This window comes from Hipposideros armiger, unplaced genomic scaffold, assembly GCF_001890085.2.
Source record: "Hipposideros armiger isolate ML-2016 unplaced genomic scaffold, ASM189008v1 scaffold_282, whole genome shotgun sequence".
Classification (NCBI taxonomy): Eukaryota; Metazoa; Chordata; class Mammalia; order Chiroptera; family Hipposideridae; genus Hipposideros; species Hipposideros armiger.
Window position 1 is genome coordinate 1,702,723 of NW_017731632.1, and position 20,717 is coordinate 1,723,439.

Here is a 20,717-nt window from a genome sequence, read left to right on the forward strand (position 1 = left end):
GGCTGTGACCACACCTGAGCCAGCGGGCGGAGGCTGGAGCTTTCTCTGGCTGGGGCCCAGCCCTGCCCTCTGCCTGCCCGCTGAGAAGCCAGGGTGCCGCCTCCGGTATCCCCAGGGGATGGAGCCGCGGGAACCTGGCTGGGAGCCAGACCCTGCACAGCGTTGCCCTCTGATTGGTCAGGACAGACCGACCTTCGGGTCGGGGGAGGGGAGCCACCACCGCCGAGAGGTGCACAGCTCGCTTCTCTGGTGAGCTGACCAAGCTGCAGGGTCCGGTCACAAATGGGGGCCCAGGGCCTTTTCTTCCCTTCTCCAGGACCCCCGCCCCCCAACCACCATTCTCCTCTTTAAAGTAGCAACTTTATTTGGATAAAAATATACTCAGGAAGGCCAGCCCCCAGCATGGTGGGCAGACCCGCCCTTGCATGGTGGGTAGCGGAGCCCATCCACCCTTGTGAGATCCTGTCACATAGTGGGAGCCCTGAAATGTTTCCTGAGCAACCCCAGACACCAGTGAGCAGCCCTCTGCAGGAGAAGGCCTTGGGGTTCAGAGGTAGGTCCGTCCTTGGCTCCCCACCAGCGCTTGCCAGGGGCTTCCTTTGGGCCAGCAGGCCGCAAGCAGGGTGTTGGGCCTCTATGGGACTTTTCTCTGCTGAGGGTTTGTCACCTGCCCTTGGAGTTTCCTGTGTGAGCAGCCTCTGGGGATACCCTGTTTGAGTATCAGGGGCCCAGCTTGTCAGTGCTGTGACACCTTTGCCCTCAGCCAGTGCTGTTGGCGAGACCCCCTTGTGGGTGGGTCCTGGTGTTGCTTGTGGCTGGCGGGGGTGTCAGAGGTGTGGCATCCTGAGCTTTTTACCCGGTGACAGCTCTCCTAGAAGACTTGCAGTTTCCCCACTGGTGGCCTGAAGGAGGACTGCTGGCCCTCACTCTGGGGACGCCTGGCTCCAAGCCCTGGGTGGCCCTGGCACCACTGTCTGTGCAGGTGAGGGTGACCCATGCTGTACTTCCCCCGTCCCCAGGTTAGGGACCATCCCTTCCGGAAGCTCAGCGTCAGACCAGCCCATGGGCCCCACCCTGGCCACCCTGATAGGCTCTGGTCTTGTGAGAGGAAACACCCGTTTTCCTACAGACCTGGAAAACTCAGGCCTCTCAGCTGGACGACAAGGGGTGGCTCTTATGCTGCTGTTTCCGCTGCTATTCCCGTGTCATCCTTAGGAAGTGGTCCCTCGTGTCCCCCGTCAGCTCTGGAGCCAGGATGGGGGAGGGTGACGACCTGGTGGGACTGGAACCTGGGACCCTTCGGAAGGAATCCCAACGGGACCAGCTGATGGGGGGGGGGCAGGGGGAAGGGCGGTGCTGCAATCTGAAGGGCGCCCTTTCTGGACACCCCAGGTGTGGACTGTGGCCTGTCGTGAGGTGCGCAGGGTGTCCACGATGACTTGTTGGGCCGCCTGTCTGTGGCAGAGGCTGTGTCTCCAGTTGGCTGGCCACTGACCGCAAGGTCCCTGAGTCTGACACCGAGCCCCCGCAGTGAGCCCCGGCCTAGGTGGAGGTGTCCCCACGCAGGCACCCTTGCAGCAGCTGTGAGACGTCAGGTGCGGGCGGCAGGGCCCCGTGGCATTCTGACGGCCTAGCATTCTTTGGGTGAGGATAAGGTTCTCGCTTTAGGATTCTGAGTGTGGGGCCCGAGCAGGTGGGGGTGGGTCAGTTACTGAGGCTGGACATGGAGTGGGGCCTTGGTCAGCTGCAAGGGGAGGCAGAGCCACCTGGGGACGCCTCAGCCTGTGCTTAGGGCATGGCATGGCCCGAGTGGCATGGACAGGGATGGCCCAGCATGGTTCTCAGCACGAACTGTTGTCCACATGACACTGGTGCCTGCTGGGATTGGTCTGGGGGCCCAGCGCCTCCCGTGACCCTGGCGTGTGCCAGCTGCACCCTCTGGTCCCTCTGGGTGACTGGAGAGCCGTGTGGTGCCCAGACGCTGGTGGGAGTGGCCTCTGGATCACCGCCCCCCTGGGGCCTGAGGTCCCGTCTTCTCCCCATTTTCTTTAAATGAACGGTGGTAGGCCAGCTTTAGACTTGCTGGAAGATGGTGGAGGTGGTGTGGTGTGCTCGTCCCCTGCATGGGCATCTGCTCATTGGTGTCTCACATGAGCACGGCACTCGAGTCACAGCTGAAGTCCCGACCGTCCCTCCTGTCCCGTGCCGCCTGCTGGGTGAGCACACGGCACCAGTGTGTCATCTGCCCGTCTGGAATTCTGTGCCGGCGTTAGTCACATGCTTGTCGGCCCTGTCGGCTTCGGCTCGTGGTCCTGCCTGACCCCCTGCCAGGGTGGCCCAGCAGCTTGGGGACTGCAGGGCCCAGCAGGCTCATCACTAGCGGCGCCTGCTCTGCGTTCTGGCCACCTCGCTGAGTTCCCGGGGTGCAGGTATGCACATGGGGTCACGAGGCACGTATGGGCACGGCGCAGCTTGTCAGGTGAGCTGGGAGTAGAGTGGGCGTGCGTGTTGCTGGTCAGAATTCACTCACTGCCCATGTGCCTGCTGGGCCCAAAGCCCCCTTATGTGGGCGTGCTAGGCACAGGTGGCCCCACAGAAGCCCGGTGCTGGCGGAGCCGACACTCTGACCTCACGGGGCCCTGACTGTAAACCAGCACACATGGCCGTCCCCGGCTGTCCCCAACTGGTATGCCAGAGCAGGGCAGGAGGTGACCGGGAGGCCTGGGTAGGGGGCTGGAAGGAGGTGAAGCCAAGAAGACGAAGCGGGAGCCTGGGAGTGTCAGGTACTGGGAAGTGCTGGGCAGATGCCCTGGGCAGGTGTAGTGAAGGTCAGGTGCAGCCACCCCCAGCCTGTGCAGTGACCAGGTGTGGGGAGAGAGGGATGGGCGAGGGCAGGGATTGGGGTTTGTCGTGAATTGGTGAAGACTGGACGAACCTTTGCACTCAGAGCCCCAGACTGGGCTGACCAGGGGAGGGTCTCTAGATACCTTACAACCTTGGGCCAGCTGAGGGGAGTGAGTCATTGCCCTGGGGCAGTGGCCACCTACCCCCGGGGTCACCAAGGGGGCTGGGGCCATCCCTCACTGAGGGGGATGCCTTCTGAGAAATGCATCGTTAGGTGATTGCATCATTGTGCAGATGTCACAGAGGCACTGACACGTAGATAGTCCAGCCCTGCTGCACACCCGGGCTACCGGCCTGCACACCCGGGCTACCGGCCTACATACCCGGGCTACCACCCTGCACACCCGGGCTACCACCCTGCACACCCGGGCTACCGGCCTGCACACCCGGGCTACCGGCCTGCACACCCGGGCTACCACCCTGCACACCCGGGCTACCAGCCTGCACACCTGGGCTATCAGCCTGCATACCTGGGCTGTGGTGCAGCCTGAACAGCCTGTTGCTGCACAAAACAACCCCAGCTTAAATCAAGCCCAAGAGAAAATGATGCAGCCAAGAGATGTGATACCTGAGATGGAGGGGACACAGGTGGACGTGGGTGGACATGGAGTGGGGAGCGAGAAACAGGCCTCGTTGCTCATGGGCATCAGGCACCCCTAGGACGTGGTCCCCGGGGTCTGTGCCTGCTAGCCCCAGGCTGTGCTCCTCCAGCCGTCCCCTCGCTCTCTTTTTAAACATGGGACCCTTCTTGTCTGCGCAGCAGGCCTGCCTGGCCTGTCCTCACCCCCCTCTGCCACCGCCCGTGTCCATGTAGTTCTTGTGTTGTTATTTTGAGCGGTGAAATCACGGGGCTTCTACTTGATGTATTGCTGAAACAAGGTGGAGGTCAGTATTTTCGACGTGAATGTCCCCTCAGCACTAGAGTAGAAGGTTCTTGCGATCCGTTGCGTGGTCTCGTTATCTTAGGTGTGGTTAGATGGTCGAGTTCCCGTGTCTTGACTCATGGTCCCTGGCCCTGGCAGACATTGTCCTGTGTGCAGGCACTGTGGCCTGTGGGGCATCGGGCTGGGATGGCGCAAGCCCCACTCGTCCTGGCTGTCTGCATGTCGGGCCCGGGGTCTCTAAGCCCTGTGCAGGCTGGCCTTTGAGCCTGTGCCCTCTGGCCGATCCCTTGTGCTTGGAGACTTCGGCCAGGCATCAGCGAAGCAGAACTTCTTTTTGAAGCTGTTTTCACAGAAAGGTTAGCGGTGGACACTGAGGGATCTGGTCCTTTCCCAGGGCTGCACGGACTTTTGGGACCTGTATGCAGTGCCAACACGTCACTGTCACGCATGGTGCTGAGTCCCGAGCGCCTCGGAGAGAAGGGACACTCGCTGTGCCTAGTAAAGGCCACGCTGACTGGTCAGGCTTGCTGGTTGGCCACATAGACCCAGCTGCCTCTGCTTTGGAACGTCTGTGGCAACGTTGGGAGCACGGGAAGAGATGATGGCTGGCTCCGCCTTAGTTAGAAGTGGGCTGCAGGTCTTTCGGGGTCTGTGGTCCTGGCAGGGCCCCCACCGCAGGCCGTCAGCAGGAGGGAGCAAGCATGGGTTTCCCACGAGGAGTGCCAGCTGTGGGGTTGTGGGGCCTGCCCTGAGCACCGGCTGCTGGGAGGTGCAGGCCTGGGGCCCAGAGGAAGCCCTGCAGAGCCAGCCGAGACCTGGGGTTCCTTCAGCGGCTGGCAGCCATCACCTGACCGAGGCTGGTGGCCTGTGTCCTGGGGGGCAGCTTGCTGCCCCAGGCCCCTGCACCCACCACTGTCCCCATGCCCATCCTGTGGAGATCAGGGTGGGGTGAGGCCTGAGCCCGGGCCAGCACTGCTGCTCCTCTGACCATCTGTCCTCTCCCCACTGCCACTGGCTGGCCGGTAGTGGACAGTCACTGAGGCCCCTGGACATTCTCTGGGGTGAGCCCTGTCACGGAGCAGCCCCCAGGAGGTCATGTCTAGGTTTGTGGGGTGACAGCTTTGGGCTGTGACTGAGTACTTTTTTTTTTTTTTTAAGATTTTATTGGGGAATTGGGGGATGGGAACAGCACTGGGGAATTGGGGGAAGGGGAACAGACAAGTTGCTGTCTTTTCTGTTCTTCAGTCTAGTTGTGGAGGACGTTGCTTCACTGGCCCAAGTGGCACCATCATTGCGCTCTTCCCTGGCGAGGCAGATCAGTTGCCGGCTTCTGGACGGCCGCTCATGCTGGCTGCTGGCTACACACGGTAGCCCATGGCAACTCATCGCCACAGGGGCTGCAGCCTACGCCATCGCCAGGGACTCAGGGCAGCCCAGCTCCAGGTTGAGCTGTTGTTCAGCATCTTAGCTGTAGAGGGCAGTGTCACTGGCCCTCATGTGGGATCCCAACCGGGGCCCTCTGGTGTCCCAAGCCAGTTCTTAACTAACGCGCCACTTGGCCGGCCTCTGAGTACTTTCTTTATGAAACAAAGTTAAAAAAGGAGTGTCTGTCATTTATAAAGTGAAAACAATCAATTTCCTGTGTTTTGTATTTTCTTGAGACGAGTGTGGCTGTGAGTCTGTGTATCAGGAGAGCTCAGGGTGTCCAGTCCTTCGTGGTGGAGCCGCTCTCCTGGCGGCTTGACCATAAGTGCACACCCAGAGTGGGCATGGTGGGGACAGGCGTGCCAATTCTGGGTGAGGTGGGGACAGCCCGGACCCGCTGCCTGCCTGCCCAGAAGAGCTCTTAGCTGTGACTAAAGAGGGATGTGAGAGAAGGGGCTCGGGGCTCGGGGCTCTGGTGCCCGCAGCTGAGGGAGTGTCCCGCCTCCTACAGCAGAGGGGGCACCTGTCTGGGCAGCACCAGACTGCGGTGAGATGCAGGTCCAGGTGTGGGGGTCGGCCTGGCCGAGGCAGGGGCCTCCGTGCATGTCTGCCTGGGACGCAGAAGGAAGCTTGGTGTCTGCTGGGGGTCTGGTGTCCGGACCCCTTCCTCAGCTGTGTGGCCCCAGCGCCCTCTGCCAGGGCCCAGCACACTGCCCACTGTGGGGAGAAAGGCCTGAGCCCCCGACTTCATTGGCGAGGAGCCATGCACCATGTTCCCTGTGGCCAGGTGTCCCCAGCTGCCTGGGAGCCGGCGATGAGGGGTCAGTGTGGGTGCTTGACCCCAGGGAAGGAATCAAGGGGAGAAACTTCCAGACTTCGAGGCCACTGGGGGGTGGACGGCGCCCAGCAGCACACCTCAGACCTGCGGGGGGCAGCTGGCTGGCTTGGCCATGGCCTCTTGCACCAGCTTCACAAGCCGGGGCCTGGCGGGGGGCTGTGCGTGTCTGAGGGCTTGTCCCTGGCCGCCGTGCGGTCAGCCACCCGGTGTCTGTGACGGCAGGTCCTATTCAGCCTGATGTCTGGCCACCTGTCAGGTCAGCAGTTTGGGGAGGACTGTGACTGAACTCGGTGCCAGTTCTGGAGTGCTGCCAGAGGGGAGGACAGCTGGTGCCTGTGCTGGCCCGGGAAGCCCCACATTGGGGCTCGCGTGTCCGCGTCCGGGTCTGCATCCCGCGGCCCCTCCCCCAGGCTGCCTCACTGGAATTCCGCTCTCCCCGTCCAGTCACAGAGGCAGCATGAGATAGAAGCTTCCAGAACCGACTGCAGACTGCTCCCAGCGTGCTCCTGTCCATGCTCGCAGTGGCCCGGCCTCCTGGTTCATGGACACTGGTGGTGTCTGGTGGGACCAGAGCCCCGTGGGGGGGGGTCCCAGGTACATGGAGCTGATGCTGGGGCTGGGCCCTCAGGAGAAGCCTGTCGCTGGGTGCCTGTCGTCACCCCCACGCAGGGGCAGGCCCTGCTTCCCGGTGGGTCCCGCCCCGTGGCTGCAGGCATGGGATTGAGGCGGCCGCAGCGAGAAGCTTTGCTTGGAGGAGCTCCTGGAGTTTGTGAGTTCTAGCCGGCCCTCGGTGGTGATTTAATGTGTCTCTTGTGTTTAATTTTTAGTCAGACTCTGACCCCGGCACAGGCTTCAGTGGTCGCTGTGGATCAGGAGCCTAGGAGCTTTGGTTCGAGACAATTAAAGACGTGGGCTGAGGATCCAGTGACAGGACGCGGTTCTGCCTGGGGATTCTGAAGATAAAACGCTTTGAAAAGTCGAATTCATGGTCGCGGAAGCCGAGCCCATAGTAGGCAATGTCAGGTTGGTAGGGGCTCCTGGAGTGCAAAGCGCTCGAAGCCGGTCCCTCGGCAGGCAGGCGTTGCACCTGGGAGCATGGTGGCACTGTCCCCGGTCCAGGGCGGCCCTGCATGTGCCGCAGGCGAGGACACTGACGCGGCGACCCAAAGGAGTGTTCCCGCATTTCTGGAACAGACGCCCGTGCCTGGTGGTTGGTAGAGCGGGCACAGGCCTCACTTTTGCCGCCGTGGTTGGTTTTTGTCAAGAGGCTCTCTGGGGGGGTTCCTCGGGCCCCATATGAGGACCTGCCGTCCCTGCTGGCCCCCAGCTCACAGGCCAGCATCACGTTTGTTCTGGTCAGTCTCGTGTGAACTCGGTGCTGGGTGAGGATCTTGCTGCCAAGACCTGTTCCTGCACCAGCCGCGTGGTCGCGAAGCCTGGCGCCCCCCGGGGAAGGGTGGGCCGGTGGCCAGAGGGCCCTGGAACTCCGCTGGGGCCGCCTGTGGTGGCGTTTCCCATCGGCGCCTCACAAGTCACCGTGTCCTCTCCAGCATACGTTCCCTACCGGGCCCCAGCGGGGCCTTCCAGCGCCTTCAGGTCCTGCTGTTCAGCAATGTCCCTCCCCACCTGCTTTCTGCCTGAGGCCACTGAGGACCCTGAACTTAGTTCACATGTACGGATCGATGCTTATTTGTTACGAATTGAAGCCAAGGAATGCTGAAAGTAGGCGCTTCTCAATTCACTTACAAATAGCAATGAATGACCCCTTAACGCAGAAAGAAGAAACACTGTTTTCCACGTCAGGCTGCAGAGGCGGGTGGTACTGCGCGTGTTTGCACGGCTCTGCTGCCCTGCTGACAGCGTGTCCCCCTCCCTTGCTCAGTCACCAACTGTGTGGCGCATGGAGGGGGGTCCAGGCGCACAGGGCTCGCTCGGAGGGATGAGGGGGGACCCTAGGCGAGGTCTGACCTGGCAGACCCCACAGTGAGGGCCGCTGGCCGGGGGCGGTCTGGCATCTTGATGTCTTTGCTGTTGTGAAGGCGGTGGGTGAGCGGTGTGCCTGCAGGATGAGTGGCCGTGACGGGTGGCTGGGGAGCCAGCAGTCACCCTCTACTCGGGTCTCATCCTGCGCCCGGCGGCTGTCTGCACACTGGCTTGTCATGCCGAGGGGCTGTGTGGTTGTCCCCTGGGCGAGTTTCTTTCAAGGCCATGGGGATGGATGGTGCTGGCGCGGCCCAGCACAGGGCACAGGTGGCACCTGGCGGTTGCCGTCCTGTATGTCACCCGTGAAGAAGCTCTGTCTCCGCCTAGGCCCACAGCGAGGTGGAGTGGCCCTTGCATTGGGAAGGAGCTGGTTTCAGTGATTCTGTGCTCTGGTTGCAGGGACGTGTGGGCTCTGCTGCGTTCCAGGGTCCTCAGCCTTTCTGCTTCTCGCCCTTTCCCATCCACCAGTGCGAGTGACACCAGGCCCTGGGAGACGTCCCTGTTGGGGGTTCTGGGCAGGAAGGAAACATGGGTGCTTTCCCCATTGCGTGAGGGTCCACACATTCCAACATCAAAATGGTGACGACCTGCAGGGACCTGCCCTTGTGCCTGAGGGCATCTCAGGCCCTGCGCCCTGTGGCGGGTGGTGCTGGTCACCATCTGTCTGTGTCCATTTAGGCGTCAGTAAGCCGTGGCAGACACTAGTTTATTTTCCATTTTTCCTGCTTACTTTTAACTTACTTTTGACAAGGATCCAGGTGACTGGACATTTAGAATAGAGCGTTCCCAGGGGTCAGCTGTGTTCGGCCCTGAGGTCAGTGGGTCTTACCAGGGGCTGTGCTGCGGTGGAAGGCTGAGTGTCCGCTTCTGTCGTTGCAGGCGTCCGACCTCCGATCATGAACGGGCCCCTGCACCCCCGGCCCCTGGTGGCGCTGCTCGACGGGCGGGACTGCACGGTGGAGATGCCCATCCTGAAGGACGTGGCCACGGTGGCCTTCTGTGACGCGCAGTCCACGCAGGAGATCCACGAGAAGGTAGCGGCGTGAGAGTGCTCGGGGAATGGGGCGTGGGTGGGCCGGGAGCGCTGTCGTCACCCGGCCTGTCAGGAGGTGGCTGCTTGAATCATCTCCATTATCTCCAGCTTTTTCCCAGAAGTAGAGCCTGGGAACGTGGATACGGTGGATGGTAGTAGAGGCTGACGGGTTGTGCCCTCCTGGTCAGCATGGGCGGCCTCAGCAGTCGCCCAGGAGCCTGCAGCCAAGCTGTTGGCAGGTTTGGGCAGCTCTCACGATTTGTGTCTGCTCAGGAGGTGACAGGGTCCCCACGATGTGAAGTATGTTAATCTGGCTTTCTGTTTGTAGTCACGGCCGACTAAGTCCTTCAGAACAACCTTTCCACTGAGACAGGTGAAGATAGGTTTGGAAAGGTTTGGGAAAACCTCACAGCATCCGAGAGCCAACAGGATCCGGAGAGGCCGGACTCTGCTGGGATGGACAGGCCCTGCCGGTGTGGGCCCAGGCTGTCTGCCGCCCTGGAAGGGGCGGCTTTGGGCAGCCTTCTTGAGGACGGGACCCTGCTGACCACCCCTAGTTTGGGTTGAGGCCCTGGAGAAAAGATGGACTAGAACCAAATGCTCCCTCAGTGATCCGCCCTCCAGTCTATTGCCATCGGCATCGGGCCTTGGACTTGGGTTGTGGGCCACCCCGCACCGCCATGTCCCAGGCAGAAACCAATGGGATGGTCCTTCGAGGAAGAGGATGCCATCGGCCTCCATTTATTTCTAAAAGTCATTTACTAGTGCAGCATCTTCCCCTAATCACGGATAACCAGGCAGCGGAGGAACCAGGAGTGTGAGCGAAAACCAGCGGCAGGAGCCCCCAGGGCCAGGGGGCGGCTGTGACCACAGCCACAGCCAAAGAGAGAACCAAGCTTGAAATTTTGACAAGGAACTGATAACTGTGAAAAGTGACAGTAGATTCATTTGGGTGAACATTTGAGAAGCTCTAGAACTGAAGAGCAGCAAAGCCGAAAGTGACAATTCCCTGGGTGGGAAGGGGGACAGGACGAGGACACGGGTGGGGTTCGGGCTGCTGAGTGGCGTTGACGTGCTTCTACGGAAACCTTGGAACGAGGGAGGGGACGGGCCAGAAGAGGCACGTTATGGGCAGCGGTGACAGTCCCCAGAGCTGAAGGAGTGGGCAGTTGGGAGGTGAGGAACATGCGGTGGCACTTGGCAGAGCCCTGGGCAGCTAGGAAACGCCTGTGGTTTCCTGCAGAGTTGAGCACATGCCTGTCACACACCCATGTGGTCACTCGGTATGTTTTCGAGAAATGAAGCTCATGTCCTCAAAAAAGCCAGCACACGGGTGTTCACGGCGGCTGCGTCCCGACGGCTGGACCATAAGGCAGCAGATGGCCGAGCACGGCGGTGAAGAGCCACGGGCTGACCGTTCTGCGGCAAGGGCTGATGGCACTGGGCCTGGGTGTGCGCTTCTGCCCCGTGACAGCGTGGGGGTGGACACGGAGCTGCCGGCGGCTCGGGTGGGGGCGCACATGGCCGAAGCGCTAAAGTGTTGGTGTTTCTGTGGTGACATGCAGTCCTCTGTCCTGGGTCCTGTTGTGGTGACTCCTCGAGGGACACGTGAAATTACACAGCTGCCAGCACACACGTGTAAGGAAAGATGGGGACGTGGGCTAGGTGCCCAGGCGCCCTGGTCATGTGCGAGGCTGTCCCTGGGGAGCTGGTAAGGGGACACAGGAACCCTCTGTACGATTTTGGCAGCTTGTGGTGAATCGTAAACTATTTCAAACTAAAAAGATATTCTAAAAATACCAATATGTGGAATGAAAACGAGACATGCAGACAGAAGTTTCTAAAAATCATAAGCAACATTAAAACAAGTTTTGCCAATAAATTTGAATACTCAGAAAAAACAGATGGTTTCTTCTAAAATTGTAATTTGCCAAACCACCTCCCTAAGCTAATATAAAACCCAAATAAGTTAACAGCCCCTCCCCCCGCCCACGGGCTGGGGCAGGGGCAGGGGCAGGGCAGACTCCACCCCCACCCCAATACACAGACCCCCTCAGCCCTCCAGTCACACGACCTGCACAGGAAGCAGCCACGGGCCTGGCGTGGGGACACACTGCCCCTGGGGACAGCCTGACGCCTGGGGTGGAGCGTCAGGATGCAGAGTTGGTGTCCTCAGGCCTGCAGCCGCTCCTGGCTGCAGTGAGCAGCGGGCAACGAGACGCCAACGCTCAGACCCGGACGAGCCTGGGAGTTAAGCTGTGGGAACTTGCAGCTTGGCAGACAGTCGGGGGAGCCCAGCAGAAAGATGGCAGCAGTGAAGACGAAGACTCAGACCCGGGGTCCACTGCAGCCGTGGCCCTCAGCGGTGTCCCCCTCCCCAGTGGACAGTCCTGGACCAGCACTTCCTTTTCCAAGCCTTGCTGCCAGGCTGGCCGCGTGACAGAGTCCCACCAGTGAGAGGGAAGTGGGCTGCACGTCGTCTCCCCTTTTTGCTGGCTGGAAACCAGGTGTGACGGCCGGCACCTGGGCAGCTGCCTGGAACGTGCGGAGAAGCCAAGTGCTGGGGATGGCAGAGCAGCAGCGCAGGAGCCGGACCTGCTGGCCCCACGTGGCGCTGACACGGGGCTCTGTGCACCGTCTGCAGGCTTTGGCATGGACGGGACCAAATGGCTGTTGCCTGCATCACTGTTTGGATCAGAGATTTCTATCTCGTCACAGCTCGTTGGATGTTGACATTATCCAAGTGTTACCGAAGGAGACTGGTGTTACTGCCATAATATGGTGAAGAAACTTCCAGAGCTAAGTGCAGACACCACTTCCCACCAGCCCAGGGGGCCCCATCCAGGTTCCTGATTGCACCAATGCTGGGGTGGGAACGTTACCTACAAAGAGACAAAGAGATCAGCCCACACTGGGTGCTCTAAAGCTTCTGGGGAAAACGATTTTCAACCAGACCACCTCCGAGCGAACGGCTCATCCAAGGGCAGAGGCAGGTTTGCTGCGTCACTCTTGGAAAGTTCCTTAAAGACGTGCACCGCGAAAAAGGAAGCACTTTTTCCTTTTTCCATGAAAAAGGAAGACTCAGTGCTTCCGTCACGCCGGCCAGGCGGGGGGCCATCCCTCCTCCCTGGGGAAAGCCAGCCAGCCAGGAGCCGGCACAGGGGGTACGAGGACACTTCTACCAGTGGGGGTGCTGTGAGAAGTGAAGCACCCCGTCCTGGGGGGAAGGTGCTGCGGCCGTGTAAGAAATGAGATGAAAGTCCAGGGGAAACAAACAGGCTTCATAGTGCGTGGTGGGGTGGCAGAGGGTGGCTGCCAGGCAGGCGGTGAGTGGACGGGACACAGACCCCGAAACAGCCCCGCCTGGAGGACCCGGGGAAGTGCAAAGTGGCTTTCAGGCTCTGGGCGAAGGACTGCTGAGCCCTTGGGTCACATGGAGGAGCCGCATCCCGAGGTCATCAGAGGAAACCCTGGAGCTGTGTGGACACACAGCTTGATAAGTTCTGCAGGCCGCGGCAGTTCGGTTGGAAGGCAGGGACAGCCACGTGCAGAAGAAATGAGATGCTTAACAGGTGGGAGAGACAGTGGGTGTTTGTCAGACGTGTAGCAGCCAGCGGTTAACAGTAAAAGAACCAATGCTCCAATCCACAGGAAAAAGAGAAATCAGCAGAAAACGGGGGATGGAGGGGGCTTTTGGCCCAAAACAGTGCCTGCAGGAAGCAGGTGACACTGTCCTCACCCTCGGGGCACCCTGTGCTGGGGGGTACTTGCCAGATGGACTCAGCCCTGGGGTTTCCTGCAGAACTCCTCCTGGGAGGCTGATGCAATGCCCGGGCTCTCGCAGCCATTTGCAACCACAAAAGGGAGTACAAGGGACCTCAGGAAGGGAGGATCTGGTGGCTGCACGGAGCAGCCCAGGTGGCCTCCTAGGCCGGGCGGGGGCCCGCCGAACCGTGTTCACATTCCTGCTGAGATGCTTCCCCTGGTACTGTGTGACGGAAAAATAGGCTCAATAGAAAAAAGACATGGACATGAAAGAAATCATTTGCCAAGAAACACTTGTGGGCAACTCTCAGAGATGAAAATTAAAGCTAAATAACAGATGACAATTTGCATCCGTCACATGGAGCATTTTAAACAGTGCCGGTGATGTCGGCGGGTGTGTGGGGTGAGTCATACCTCTGGGCGCCCTGGCAGCAGTTCCCAAGCCCTCAGGAGGGCTCTCCAGTCCACCCACTCTTTTCCGTTTCTAAGAACACGTCTCAAGGAAATAAACACATGCAGGTTTTCATTGCAGCACAGCTCACACTGGAAGCAGCATGAGCGCCCTGCCAGTGGGAGTGTCCAGACCAGCCGTGGGCCATCCACACTGGGACGGAGCCCGAGACACAGTCACGATGTGAAGACTTCACTGCCAGGACTAAATGTTCAGGATTAGAAGTGAGCTGCCACCTGCATGCGCTCGGGCCAGTTGGCCTGGCCTCCGCACACTCACCGCGGGGCCCACGGGTCCGCACGCCCAGGCCACAGACCAGGCCTCCCCTCTGGCCTCCCTGTCTGCGACCCGTCAGTGTCTAGGCCGGGGCTCTGCTCCTCACGCTCACTCCATGCGGCCACCTGTCACTGTGCCTGTCCACAGTGGACACCCCCAGATCTCTGCACCCTGCACTGCATCCCTGCCGCAGGGGTCCCTCCTCACTGGCTCTCGTGGCCACCCCACTGCTGGGCCACACAGCACACGGAGGACAGAGGGGTCTTGCTGGGGTTCCCGTCCCCGTGGCCCTCACCGTGCCCACCTGCCCTGGCGCTCCTGGCTAATCCCCTCTGCCTCTCATGGGCACTGGCTACTGGTCCTGTCACGCAGAACCTCGCCCTGTCCACACCAGGTCAGGCCGAGTCCTGGCACCAGAGGTCTGCGTGCCTGTGGGACCTCGATGCCCTCCAAGGAGGCCAGGGAGTGATGTTAGGACATGGGCAGTGGACCAGCCAGTTGAGTCACGCATCCACTCAGCAGCTCCCTGGCCTCTGGGAGGGGGATTCCTGGGTCTTCAGTGCAGGAGCAGAGGCAGGCCCACTACCCTCATCAGAAAAGTCCAGGCAGGGAACTGTCTGTATTCCGGGTGGCCGGCCACGTCCAGCTAAAACGGAGGCTGTTCTCGTAGACGGAGTCGAGACGGGCAGTGAGCAGCCTCACTGTAGTCCTGCGCCCCACACGTCACCCAGTCAGCCCAAAGCCCAGGCTCGCCCCTCGGCTCACATGGGGCGCCGTGGGTCCAGCAAGCTGTGCAGTGGGTCTCGGCCTCCCTTGTCCAAGGAGACCCGGGGTCAGCACAGGAAGCTCAGTGTGGAGGAGAGGGGGGCAGACACAGCAGCCACGGGTTCCCATCGGCCACTGCATTTCAGTGACAGATGTTCTCGAGTACAAGACCACCTGGTCTGTCCCATTGGGGAAGACTAAACCCCGTCCTCCAGCTATGACACGTGGATTACATCATGCGTCGGCCTTTCTGGGAGGGGTGGCGCCAGCGCCATGGTCCCCTGCCCTTGGTCGTGAAAATTGGACAGTTGCCCCCCCACTTTGCGTCTGGCGGTTGCCAGAGCACGTTCCCGCAGACCCAATAGCGGCTCACCACCTGCCTCGACGCGCACCAAGTCCCCGCAGAGCTGGGTGGCCCTGGGCACCAGACTGACTGGCAGGGCCTTGCACAGGCTGGGACCAGGGGTGGCCCGACCTCTGTGAGCTTGGCTGAGGCCCAGCATGGTTCTGCGTGGGGCAGCTGTGCACAGGCTCTGCCCACAGGGGTGTGTGCCCCAGTGGGCAGTTTTGCAAGAAAAGTAGTATGTCTGTACGTACGTGTCACCGAACTCTCGGGAGATGCTGGGACTGACCCACCTGTTCTGTGGGCTTCATGGGGAGCGGCCTCCCCAGGCCACGTGACACCACCGGGCAGGCAGGGCTGTGCTGGAGACACACGGCCACGTCCCCGGGACCCGTGTCCCCGGGACCCGTGCTGACTGCGCTGCCCTGCACGCCCACAACCCCACGGCCATGTCCTGAGGGGCAGACAGCACCCTGATGCTCAGCTGGCCCCTGGGGGCCCCTTGCCGGCCTGTGCACATGTGGCCGCACCTCCACGGGCTGACCTGGTGGCTCGGCCCTCTGTGTGGTCAGGACAAGCAAGCGACTTGGCGTATGTCGCCCCTTCATGTGTGGGGTGAACACGATTCCTCTCGGAGTTTGTCCTGTCACGGGGCTCAGCTGTGCGTGTCTGCTGGATTTATTCGTGGCTCCTCATGTTGCTGCTGTTCTGGTGGCAGTTTGCCAAGGGGCCTGTGGCTTTGCACCCCACAGGCAAGGTCTGAGGTTCATTTGGATTCTGTCCTCCCAACACTCAGCATTTAACACCTGTCTTAGCGGTTGGTGCCCACGCCCTCCTGTAGGGCCCTTTCCATGATGGTGGGAGGCAGGGACCCCAGGGTTTTGTGGTGAGGCTGAGCTGATGGTCACCTGGTTGGATCAGGTGGCTGAACCCCAGAGAGCCTGCAGCACACACAGGCGGGCATGCTGGTGAGGAGGCTGCGGGACCTCAGACGTCCCAGCCAGGGCTGGACTGGGTGCAGCGTCTGCGTGGCCTCTCCGGGTGTCCTGCTACACCCTGGGCCGGGCTGGCGGGGACTCGCCCTGGCACTGACCGCTGCGCTGTCCCTCACTGCAGGTGCTGAACGAGGCAGTGGGTGCGCTCATGTACCACACCATCACGCTGACCCGGGAGGATCTGGAGAAGTTCAAGGCCCTCCGAATAATCGTCCGAATCGGCAGCGGTTTTGACAACATAGACATCAAGTCAGCTGGCGATTTAGGTAGGAAGCTCTGCGCTTCACAGCTTCTGGCCGCTTCTCCTGGGTGTGACCTTGTGGCATTTGTTGTCTGTTGACTTTACTTTATTTACAGTGAGGTGGGTCTTGCTGCTGCTGTGGGGGTGGCTGAAGGTGACATGTGTGTTGGCATCAGTGGAGCTGTAGTGGCTACGGCCCCGCTAGTTCCCCTCCAGGCCGGTCATGGTCACAGGGCACAGCAGCTGTCCTCAGAATGCCTTAACCAGGGCCCGTGTCCTGTCTTGTGGACAGCTGGCACTGATCTTGGCTTCCCAGGCAGCTGGCACCCCTGCCTGGGGCCGAGGGGAAGGGACGTCACCCCAGCGGGCAGCCAGCGCGTCCCATCGGGCGTCACTCGTCCTTGTCCACAAGACACGTGGGAAAGGCAGTTATGTTGTTAGGATCTGCATGAGTGTGTGTACACGTATGTGTATGCACGTGTGGCTACACGCACACATGTGTGTGACTCACGCCGGAACAAACAATTTTGGACTGCACTGTGCTGGGCACAGTCTCCTGTTTCCTGGACATTCTGTCCTGCCCCTTTTCCACCTTTTGTGCTGGTCACAGCCCAGCGAGGTGAGGCCATGCCCCCTGTGCGGTGTAGACGGTGTACCAGTGCTGCCTGTCCTCTGGGTACAGCTGGAGGAACTGGGGTCAGATGGCCTGGTGTTTGCCTGCAGCAAACGTGGCAGAGTTTGACCTCACATCCTGGGCAAGCCCCTCATGCCCGCTGCCGACTTGCATGGCCAAGGCCTCTCGCCCTCCACTGTCACCTGTCCCTAGGCAGTGTCCCCGGGAAGGCACCTGCAGTGTCAGGCTGTGGCCTGGGCACTTTGCAAGCCGGGTGTCCTCAGGGCCTCATCTCTGTGCACTGAGTCGGCCCTCAGTTTCGTGATTTCACAGGCTGGGCTCCGTCCTTTAACTGGGGGCTGTGCCACACAGTCATCCCTCAGTGCCTGGGGGGTGGGGACATAGAAGTCCCCAGGACCTGTTCCACCCGCTCAGGCTGTACTTTGTTCCCAATTCTAATGGAAGGCACAGCTGGGTTCCCATTCAGGGTCCCCTGCCTCCCTCCCTGACTGTTGCATTTCAGGGGTAGCTGAATTGTTTCTGGGGGGCAGGGCGGGATCCTGGGTCCTCTTGTGAAGCCCTGTTTGTGTGTTGGGCGCCACCTGGCCACCAGGTGCCTCCTCCTCAGCAGGAGACACGAATACAACCCTGCAGGCTGTTGGGGACAAGGGGGAAAGGGGCTGGGGCTTGGGGGAGAGGTGGGGTAGAAAGGGGGGGCCGGGGGCACCTTGGGGCACGGGCCCAGGAGCAGCGTCACTCACGGTGGGAACTGGCCAGTATGTGCACGGCCTGGCCATGTGGGGGAATGGAGCACATGGGCCCAGCCTGGAGAACAGCTGGCTCACATTCCAGGGCCACTCTGCTGCTGGAGTGACTTCCACTGAGGGGCTGCAGGGACTGAGAGGACGGGGCTGTGGGGGTGGTGGAGGTGGGGGTAATGGGGGATGCAGGGGCTGGGAGGACGGGGGCCATGGGGGCTGGGAGGACTGTGGTCGTGTACCTGTTTGTTTTGTAGCCTCTCAGGATGGCCCTGGGACACGTCCTCTGGCCTTTCATAAGTAAAGCGCCAAGGATGGGCTTGGTGACGGCCCACGCATGTCTTGTGTCCCCAGGCATTGCTGTCTGCAATGTGCCGGCAGCGTCCGTGGAGGAGACTGCTGACTCCACCATGTGCCACATCCTCAACCTGTACCGCAGGACCACCTGGCTGCACCAGGCGCTGCGGGAGGGCACGCGGGTCCAGAGCGTGGAGCAGATCCGAGAGGTGGCTTCTGGAGCTGCCAGGATCCGTGGGGAGACATTGGGCATCATCGGACTAGGTGTGTCACCCTCTGCTTCACTCTCTGTGGGCTCAGCGGACAGTGAGGCCACGGACTCTGTGTGCTGCAGGATGGCCCCTACCTGGGCATGGCATGGGGCAGAGGGGGCTCTGCCAGAGGCTGTGCTGGCCCGTCTGCCCCAGGAACACCAGGCTGGGCCACATGCACACAGACGTCACACAGGTGCCCACAGGGTCACGCACAGGCTCAGTCACACACGCTCATCCTGCCGCCCTCTTCCCACCTATGGTGATGGCTGAGTGGATGTGGCCTTCAGGTGAGGGCTGGTGGCCCTGGGGTCTTTTCCCCACCTTGCCTGTCAGGGCTTGTCACCAGCAGCTACCCTGGCTAGCGGGGGTGGGGTGGGGCGTGTGCCCTTGTGCCTCCTTCGTTCGTTCCCCCACTTGCTCACTCAGCAGGTGGCTGTCCTGGGCCAAGTCATGCTGTGGGTGCAGCACACAGTGGGGAGCAGCCTGACCCGCAGCCCCCGTCCTGTACATTGCCCCGAGTGTCCACTGAGCATCCATCTTCTGTGCTACCTGGGGAGTCCTCCAGCCCCCGCCCCTCTCTGCAGCCCCTGTCCACTGTTTGGCTCTGTCTGCCCTGGGAGCCCCATGCTCAGCGTGGGAGGCGGACACCTTGGGGCCCAGAGGGTTTTGCTCCCTCACTGCGTGGTGTGTGTGTACGGCATCCTGGGCAGACCGGGATGCTGAGGCAGGGAGGGGGCCGCAGCTGGGTGACACCGGTCTCCCCGCCAGGTCGTGTGGGGCAGGCGGTGGCACTGCGGGCCAAGGCCTTTGGCTTCAACGTGCTCTTCTACGACCCCTACCTGTCGGACGGCACGGAGCGGGCGCTGGGGCTGCAGCGGGTCAGCACCCTGCAGGACCTGCTGTTCCACAGTGACTGCGTGACCCTGCACTGTGGCCTCAACGAGCACAACCACCACCTCATCAACGACTTCACTGTCAAGCAGGTGGGGCAGGCCGTTGCTCCAGGTGGGGTGGGGGCCACACAGGCCTGAGCCTTGACTGGCCTGGGGGAGCTGGCAGAGCCCTGAGAGCAAGGGTGGCCTGGCCAGGGTGGCCAACTCCTATGCCCCTGCCTGGCTCTCCTCCCTGGTGGTGGGCAGTGAGGAGGCCTCTGTTACTCACTCTCAGCACCATCTGTGTCTTCCAGATGAGACAAGGGGCCTTCCTGGTGAACACGGCCCGGGGCGGCCTGGTGGATGAAAAGGCGCTGGCCCAGGCCCTGAAGGAGGGCCGGATACGTGGTGCAGCCCTGGATGTGCACGAGTCAGAGCCCTTCAGGTGCCTCCTGGGGCGCCCCGGGTGGTCCCGGGCCGGGCACTCACCCAGGCTCACGCCCCACGCCGGCCATGCCCACAGAGAGGCTCCTATGCCCACATGCATCTCCAGGCTGCGGCTTTAGGCAGCCAGCGGCCCAGGATATGGGCATACTCGGTCTCCGTGTCCAGCCAAGTCTCAGTAGGCAGGCGGCCAGCACAGGGTGGCCTGCACCTGACGGGGAAGGGGAGGGACTCAGAGCTGCACTCCTGCTCAGCGCCCTGGGCACCGTGTTGATGGGTTGCCCTGCTGTGGAAGGCGGCTGGCCCCCCATCACGTGGCCACATCCAGAGACCCCACAGCTGAGAAACCCATTCGGGGCAGCAGGCACCCGGGTGGGTCTTCTGCCCCAAACACAATGGTGCCAGGAGGGCCTTGGGTCCGAGAGCCCACAGCTAGGCCAGGGCAGCTCCCCCAGTGGAGGCCCCTCTCCACTGCCACCAGCAGCTTATGGGCAGGTTGACCATGTGGGGGGGCCCACCAGAGGGGTGGGGGTGGGTTCCAGGCAAGGGCGGGTACCCTTGTCCCACCCAGGCCACGGCACTCTGACCTGCGCTGTGCTGTCCGTAGCTTCAGCCAGGGTCCCCTGAAGGATGCCCCCAACCTGATCTGCACCCCGCACGCAGCCTGGTACAGCGAGCAGGCATCCATCGAGATGCGTGAGGAGGCAGCCCGGGAGATCCGGAGAGCCATTACAGGTGGGACGCTGGGGACGCTGGGCGGGCGGCAGGTTCCCTTTGGAGGTCAGCAGCCATCAAGCAGCCGGAGGGAGGCACTGCGTACTTTTCCTTTAGCCAAGACCATTCCGCACTGGAATGGCGGCAAGGAGCTGGGACAGGCCTGCCCTGAGCCGCGTCACACCGAAGCAGACCCCACACATAGAGGAGGTCAGGCCTGCTCTCAGTGACAGCCGAGCCGGCCCTCAGCTCGAGCAGGTGCAGCCCAGGCCTTCCTCACACGTGTCACCTATCCACGGGAGGTTTCAGCATGTGGGTCACTTGTTACCACCCTTTAAAAAGTCAGACTGCACCGTAAGCCTCCTGCGCGGGCCTGTCAGCTGCTCTCTGAAATCCCCAGGCCTAGCAGATGGGTGAGCTGAGGTCACTGAGCCGGGAGGGTGACTGCCCAGACACACGGGACCTCGGGAGGGAGGGAGGCACGGCCACGGGGCCCCTGCAGCCTGAGCTACTGTGGGGGGCAGCCCGTGTTCTCAACCAAGCGGCCACACTCCTGGGGTCCCCTCAGTGGCAGCTGTTTAACACAGCTCTGCCCTGTCTGCCCCCCTGCACCTCGCAGGCCGTGTCCCCGACAGCCTGAAGAACTGTGTCAATAAGGACCACCTGACAGCCGCCACCCACTGGGCCAGCATGGACCCTGCAGTTGTGCACCCAGAGCTCAACGGGGCCGCCTACAGGTGAGCAGGCAGGCGGGCCAGAGTGAGGGGGTGGAGGGGGAGGGGCACAGCAGGTTTCCGCCATGACTTCAGGTGGGGCAGTTGTCCAGCCTGGGCTCCCAGGCCGAGATGCGTGTGCTCACATC

General features: G+C 61.6%; 1 protein-coding gene across 3 annotated transcripts in view; it reads left to right on the forward strand.

The window, feature by feature from the left end:
- Positions 1–295: 295 nt before the first annotated feature.
- CTBP1 (C-terminal binding protein 1) overlaps positions 296–20,717 on the forward strand; it is a 21,617-nt gene continuing 1,195 nt past the window's right edge. Inside the window, exons 1-9 of one of the 3 annotated variants that reach the window (XM_019658063.1) lie at positions 533–553; positions 6,879–7,074; positions 8,914–9,068; positions 15,784–15,928; positions 17,629–17,835; positions 18,594–18,808; positions 19,012–19,142; positions 19,749–19,876; positions 20,475–20,592. In XM_019658063.1, the coding sequence (XP_019513608.1) occupies positions 7,068–7,074; positions 8,914–9,068; positions 15,784–15,928; positions 17,629–17,835; positions 18,594–18,808; positions 19,012–19,142; positions 19,749–19,876; positions 20,475–20,592 (1,106 nt within the window). In that variant the 5' untranslated portion in view covers positions 533–553; positions 6,879–7,067. Of the gene's footprint in view, positions 554–6,878; positions 7,075–8,913; positions 9,069–15,783; positions 15,929–17,628; positions 17,836–18,593; positions 18,809–19,011; positions 19,143–19,748; positions 19,877–20,474; positions 20,593–20,717 lie in introns of all 3 variants that reach the window. The other 2 variants (XM_019658062.1, XM_019658060.1) reach the window with 2 other exon arrangements.